This window comes from Camelina sativa, chromosome 17 (assembly GCF_030686135.1).
Source record: "Camelina sativa cultivar CO46 ecotype springtype chromosome 17, ASM3068613v1".
In the NCBI taxonomy this organism is placed as follows: Eukaryota; Viridiplantae; Streptophyta; class Magnoliopsida; order Brassicales; family Brassicaceae; genus Camelina; species Camelina sativa.
Genome location: NC_141896.1, coordinates 37,226,332 through 37,233,734, shown reverse-complemented (window position 1 = coordinate 37,233,734; position 7,403 = coordinate 37,226,332). Strand labels below are relative to the sequence as shown.

The window sequence follows — 7,403 nt, the reverse complement described above, 5'->3', positions numbered from 1 at the left end:
ACCCGATCACTCCACCCGATTCTGTACTCGAATGCTTGCATCGAGTACTTAGGTCGTGTGGTTCTTGTTTATTTATTTTCTTTTAATTATTTTAGGATTGTTAGATCAAACCCCAACTATTGCTTGGCTTGACTTGTTTATTCTGATCATATATTATCTGCTAGCATAACAACCATTTGGATTGATAACCCTTTGTACTACAACTGCATAGGGAATTGATACCCTGGGTGAAAATCCTGTTATCAGCCACTATGAGTTTTTGGTGATGCCCTTTGGTTTGACCAATGCACCAGCTATGTTTATGAGGTTGATGAACGGTGTGTTCCACAAGTTCCTAGATGAGTATGTCATCATCTTCATCGACGACATCCTGGTGTGTTCCGAGATTTATAAGGCGCATGAGATCCATCTGAGAGTAGTTCTGAAGAAGCTGTAGGAGCAGAAGCTTTTCTCTAGGCTGAGCAAGTGCAGTTTTTGGCAGAAAGAGTTGGATTCCCTGAGTCACGTTTTTCCGACAGAGGGAGTCTCTGTTGACCCGGAGAAGATTCTGGCCATCAGGGATTGGCCTAGACTGCAGAACACCACGAAGATCTGGAGTTTTCTTGGGTTTGCGGGTTACTACAGAAAGTTTCTGAGGAGTTTTGCGAATATGGATCAGCCGATGATGAAGCTGACAGGGAAGGATGTTTCTTTTGCATGGTCACCAGAATGCAAGACGGCTTTCGCAAGCCAGAAGCAGATGTTGACGAGTACACCAGTATTAGCTTTGCTGGAGCAGGATAAGCCGTATGTGGTGTAGATAAATGCTTCCACAGTTGGTTTGGGTGTATGTTGATGTAGGAGGGAAAGGTTATTGCCTATGCTTCGCGGCAGTTAAGGAAGCATGAAGGCAACTATCCTACATTTGACTTGGAGATGGCAGGTGCAGTTTTCACTTTCAAGATTTAGAGATATTCTCTTTATAGCGGAGAGGAACAGGTGTACAGAGATCATAAGTGAAACGATCTGACCCATTTGTTTTAGTATAATATAATCATGATAATCTAGTGATCACATACTAACCACTTAACCACATTTAAACCAAACAGCGGAAATAACCAATAATTAAACCAATGAAGTAAATAACCAAATTGTCAGGGTAGCGGAAGGTGAGGCCTTGTCGTGGCAGCAGGCTCAGGTGGAAAGTGATAGCATGGCTTCAACCCCTACCACTCTCGCTCCACACCTCCGATAGAGGTTGACCATTGATAATCTTCTTGTGTTTTTTACGGGGTATCGCTGTTTCGTTGATGGATCATGGAAAGCGGGTGATCCGATCGCTGGTGCGGGATGGGTTTGTTCATTGTTTCAGGACACGCCGCCGATTCGAGGAGCCACTAATTTACGACGGAGTCTCTCCCCCTTACATGCAGAAGTAGAAGCATTCATTTGGGCGATGCGGTGCATGATCTGACATGATTTCAAAGATTTGGCGTTGTTTACAGACTGTTCAGACTTGGTGAAGATGGTGTCTTCTCCTGCGGACTGGCCAGCTTTCTCGGCGTACCTTGACGACATCAAGATTGACAAGGAAGAATTTTCATCTTTTTCTTTATCTTTTATTTCTAGAAATACAAATGTAAGTGTGGATTCACTAGCACGCAAAGCGCGTAGTTATCTGCATCATGTTTTATTTGTAAACAATTCCCCCCCTCCCAATTGGCTCTTTTGAGCTAATCTTTTGTTGAGAAAAAAAAATTAACCAACAAAACCAAACAACATAAACCAAGTCATAGAACAATAAATCAGTAACCTAAACATTTGTTCTAGACAAATACATTTCATTCTAGCAACCTAACAGTAGCATAGAACAAGAAACCAAGCCTCTAGAACAAATTTCTATTCATCGCCTTGATTCCACGATCCCACTTTGCCTTTGCCTGCACCACAAACACAAATTGAGATGCATGAGTATTGTCATAAATACTTAGTGAGGCAACTTTCCCATCTACTGTGATATACACACAAATAAATTAGATTACAATATCAAAAAATCAACAACCAAACACAAAGGCTATTGGTGTCGACTGACGCAGGCTATTGGTGTCGACTGACACTGGCTCTCAGTGATCGATACTGCTCCTTGGTGTCGACCAACACCCTCATGGTGTCGATCGACACTGCCTCTGCAAATGCGATCTGCTCGAGGCAGAGAGACGAATCTCGCTTCTTTGCACCTCCAAAACTCGACCACAAGCCACAGAGGCCGTAAGAAATCTATAGCAACAATAACAAGGAAGAGAAAAACACCACAAACAACAGGTAACAAGCAAGCCAAAAGAAATATCAGGGTTAGATCAGCCATAATCATGCACTCACCTTGTTTGCAGGAAGTTTCTGACTCAAACTAACGAATCCAACACCTTAGAAGGGTTCTCCTTCGTTCCTAGCACAAGATCTCCATTCTACAAGATCATATCTCACCAAACAGGCTTAGAATCTCTAAAATTTCTCAAGAACACTCTCTCTTCTCTCTTTTCTCTCTATTTTCTCTCTCGAACGGCAAAAACTTGACTTTCCCAAAACCCTCAGGTCGAATTCTCACATATATACCTTGGTTTGGGATTCTACTTCAACCAAACCGCTCCAATTCGACGAATTAAAACAAACTGGTCGAACGGGAAGTTGTTGGTGTCGATCAACACTCCCCTTGGTGTCGATCAACACCCACAATTTGGTTAGCAGATGTTACAATTCTCCCCCACCGACATAGATTCATCCTGGAATCTCAGACAACAATCAGCCAAGGACTCTCGTGTAACTATCTACTCGGCTCGCACCTCCTCCGACAGATCTACGAAGCTCACCACTAGGCGATAGACTAATGTTCCAGAAAGTATTTGCTCAAAACCTTTGGACTTTTCTTTACTCACATGTCTCAAACTTGAGTTTTTATTGGCTCCTCATCAGGCCGTAGCCTGCATGCCATAATATTGATTCCTAAGCGGGCATAATCCTGCATATCATAATATATAAGGAAGTCCAATGTTTGTCTCTCGGGTTGCCACCCTACAGCGCGCCCCTGGATTGTCATTCGAAGTCGATATACCAACCATTCTCTCAAGCCACAAAGTCTCAAAATATAACGGTACTAGGAGAACTAGAGTTCATCAATAGTCGTTCAAGACCAATTGTCCTTAAAGAAAACAATTCTTAACAGGTCTGAGTCTTATCCATAACCTAGTTTCCCTCTCGTGGCTCGCGTAAAACAACATAATGTCCTGCCAACCACATATCCCCTCCTGAAATACCTCATGACCACACAAGGATCATCAAAATTCAACAAGGGCCTCCACAAAGGCCAACAAATGTCCTTATTAGGACTGTCACAAAAGCCGAAATGTCTAAACAGACCACCACGAAGGCCAAACAAATGTCCTAAACAGGACCGCCACACAATTGTCCTAATAAGGACCATCACAAAGACCATTCGTTCTGAAGGACCGTCACAAAGACCAATCGTATCGAAGGACCATCACAAAGACCAATCATTCCGAAGGACCATCATGAAAACACATCCTAAAGGATTACCTAAACAGGCCACACGTCTCGAAGGACCATCGCGAAGACCATATATCCTGAAGGCCTGCCTAAATAGGCAACATTGGCTAAACATCCTGCCACAAAGTCCACACAATGTCTCAAAAGACTGCTCCACAGGGGCCACACAATGACTTAACAGTCTGTCACAAAGGCCACATAAGCCCCACCAAGGCTCTCAACCGCTAAATACGGACAAGTTCTAACTCACATAAAACTTTCCATTTTCAACATTTTCCACTTTTGGAAACTTTCCCCTTTTAGAAAGTTCCATTACAAGAAACTTTCAACTTTTAGTAAAAGCCTCATGGAATTTTGTATCCTGAACACCATCTCATATTGTTACTTAGTCACAGAACCAACCACCCCTAAGCGACCAAGTAACAAGAGAGATGTGCTGAAATAATCCATTCCGCTTCATCCACGGTAGCTGGGACCAGGATAGACAAGCTTCAGTCGCGACCTGTTTCTTGAACCACTTCTTAAACCTTGCCTTCATCCTCGCCTTTGGCTCCCAAGTCTGCTTCTTAATAACATCACAGTCTCATATGACTCTTATCAAAGGAACATTCTTCTTCCAAAGTTCCCTGACTCTCCTTTTGAGAACACTCACTGGTCTCACCTCCACAGTCATGTTAGGCTAAAGATCCTTGTGGAATGCACGCATAACATCAGGCAACTCCAGCCTATATGATATTGGCCCCATCCGCTCAATCACTCTAAACGGTCCCATGTACCTCAGACTCAACTTAGTCTCTGTCAATGACCTGTTCGGACCCCGCATCATGGCCATCTTGAGATACACTCTGTCTCCCACCTGGAATTCAATATCCCTCCTTCTCTTATCGGCATAACTCCTCTGCCGATCCTGAGCTTCCTTCATGTTCAGCTTCAGAACTCGAATCTTCCCCGAGTTCTCATGAACAACACTCACCTTGTACATGCTCCTCTTCACCCACCTGAATCCACCATAACGGTGTATGACATGACGTCTCATACAACGCTTCATAAGGAGCCATCCTAATACTCGTCTAGTGACTGTTGTTGTAAGCAAACTCTACTTAGCTCAGGTGATCTGCCCAATGGCCATCCCAATCCAACACACACATCCTCAGTAAATCCTCCAGCATCTGGATGTTCCTCTCTGACTGCCCATCTGTCTGGGGAGGCTAAGCTGTACTCATATACACCTTAGTGCCCATATCTGCCTAACATGCCCTCCAAAACACCAAAGTGAACTTGGAATCCCTATCAGACATGATACTCATTGGTACCCCATGCAACCTGACTATCTCTTGCACATACTTCCTAGCCAAGACAGTTGCTCCATCAGTCTTCTTAATGGCTAGAAAATGTGCCGACTTATTCAACCAGTCCAGAATGACCCATATTGCATCAAAGGTCCAAGACACTGGCAATCTTACAACGAGATCCATCCTGATCATGTCCCACTTCCACTCTGGAATTGGCAAGCTATTCAATAAGCAGTCCTGAACCTGATGCTTAACCTCACCAGCTGGCAGACATCACACCTCGCGACCCAACCAACTACATCTTTCTTCATCCAGACCCAGTGATACTACCACTTGAGGTCACGGTACATCTTAGTCGCTCCTTGATGAATAGAGAACATGCTCGCATGAGCCTTCCTCATGATCTCTTACCTCAACTCCTCATCCTTGGGCACACATATCAGCCGGTGCACCAGTATGGTACCATTAGCTGAGACATGATGCTGTGAATCAACATCTCTAGAGGCATTCACCAGCCCCAAATCTTTCTCATGAGCCAACCGTACTTTACTCAGAAGGTCTGCTCGATCAGCCACCTCCAAATCCAACCTCTCCTGAGAAACAACACACAACCTCAAAGCACTAATCTCTCCTACCAAAGACTCCATGTCCTGCTTCTGAGACAAAGCCGCCTGCTTTCGACTCAAAGCATCTGCAAATAATTTAGTCTTACTAGAGTGGTAGGCTATCTCTAAATTATAATCTGCCACCAGTTACATCCACCACATATGCCTCAAATTCAGCGCAGGCTGAGTAAATATATACTTCAGACTCTTATGATCTATAAATACTTGTACCTGCGGACGATAATAATAAGGTCTCGAAATCTTTAAGGCAAAATTACAGCAGCCATCTCAAAATCATGAGTAGGATAATTGTCCTCATGCTTTCACAACTACCGCGAAGCCTAAGTGATATCTTGTGTTTTTATGAGTTTTTAAAGCTTATTTCCTCATTATTTTGTGCATATTCATGAGAATTTAGGGTGTTTAGGCTGCATTGTGCATCAAGTCTAGTATTTCAGGTGTTGGAGTGGAGATATGCAAAGGAAAGTGTGCTTTGGAGCCAAATAAGTCAAGAATTTGCAAGGAAATGAAATGAGGACAAGGAGGCCGGAACAATCGACCAGCCAATCGACCAAATGGTTGATCATCGCATCACCAGATTCTCGGACTTCAAGCAATCGAGCAAACAATCGACCATTTGGTCGATCAAAACACTCTCGGATCCCTCGGACTGGACGCAGGACAAAACAATCGACCATGCAATCGACCAGATGGTCGATCATGCCAAACCAGACATCAACGATCGACCAAGCAACCGACCAAATGGTCGATCATGACTCGAGCCGAACTTCGGACTTCAACACAAGATGATTGATGATTCGGAACCAATCTGCAGTCCCTCAAAGATCTACTCGTATGAAGACTTTTCCTTGGGATTTAGCTCCAGAGTTCTTCACCAAAGTTATTGGAAATTGAGTAAGCTTTGCAATGGAGATAATTTCAGGCCAATCTAAGGTGTGTATCAAGAGTTATACCTGTTTTGGTGAACGTATATACAACAAGAGTGAAGACTGGAGACACAAGACAAAGCGATCGACCATTTGGTCGATCACGTGGTCGATCCACTCATCCCCAGACTTGAACGGACTTAAGATTTCAATAATCGACCATTTGGTCGATCATAGGGTCGATCAACTTGTGCTGGACTTGAGCAGACTTCCGAGACTTGACCAATCGACCAAGAGATCGACCAATGGTCGATCAAGCACCATTTTGAGACCAAATCCCGGTTTGTTCCGGTTTTCTCTGAATTGTTTAATTTTAATCTGGTTTGTTCCGCTTTAGTTTATGTTTTCTTATAAATACTCTAACCCTATTAAGGGGAGACTCATCTCTTATCTCTTATCTTATCATTTATCTCCTTGATGAATAGAGAACATGCTCGCATGAGCCTTCCTCATGATCTCTTACCTCAACTCCTTATCCTTGGGCACACATATCAGCCGGTGCACCAGTATGGTACCATTAGCTGAGACATGATGCTGTGAATCAACATCTCTAGAGGCATTCACCAGCCCCAAATCTTTCTCATGAGCCAATCGTACTTTACTCAGAAGGTCTGCTCCATCAGCCGCCTCCAAATCCAACCTCTCCTGAGAAACAACACACAACCTCAAAGCACTAATCTCTCCTACCAAAGACTCCATGTCCTGCTTCTGAGACAAAGCCGCCTGCTTTCGACTCAAAGCATCTGCAAATAATTTAGTCTTACTAGAGTGGTAGGCTATCTCTAAATTATAATCTGCCACCAGTTACATCCACCACATATGCCTCAAATTCAGCGCAGGCTGAGTAAATATATACTTCAGACTCTTATGATCTATAAATACTTGTACCTGCGGACGATAATAATAAGGTCTCGAAATCTTTAAGGCAAAATTACAGCAGCCATCTCAAAATCATGAGTAGGATAATTGTCCTCATGCTTTCACAACTACCGCGAAGCCTAAGTGATATCTTGTGTTTT

The 7,403-nt window shown here is 43.5% G+C and overlaps 1 protein-coding gene across 1 annotated transcript; it reads right to left on the bottom strand.

Moving 5' to 3' along the window:
• Positions 1 to 4,787: 4,787 nt before the first annotated feature.
• Positions 4,788 to 7,083, bottom strand: LOC147924822 (uncharacterized). The gene is made up of 3 exons (XM_087496978.1): positions 6,900 to 7,083; positions 5,244 to 5,574; positions 4,788 to 5,052 (listed from the first exon to the last, which is right to left on the bottom strand). The coding sequence occupies exons 1-3, from the start codon at positions 7,081 to 7,083 to the stop codon at positions 4,788 to 4,790; spliced, it is 780 nt and encodes a 259-aa protein (XP_087353104.1).
• Positions 7,084 to 7,403: the final 320 nt, after the last annotated feature.

What these genes read in the sequence shown, in the direction of transcription:
- LOC147924822 (XM_087496978.1), bottom strand. Translation starts at nt 7,083, where the DNA reads ATGGAGTCTTTGGTAGGAGAGATTAGTGCTTTGAGGTTGTGTGTTGTT. An exon ending in GCATCATGTCTCAGCTAATG is followed by an intron (nt 5,575 to 6,899) that starts GTACCATACTGG and finishes AACTGGTGGCAG; the next exon opens with ATTATAATTTAGAGATAGCC. An exon ending in CCCAAGGATGAGGAGTTGAG is followed by an intron (nt 5,053 to 5,243) that starts GTAAGAGATCAT and finishes CTTATTGAATAG; the next exon opens with CTTGCCAATTCCAGAGTGGA.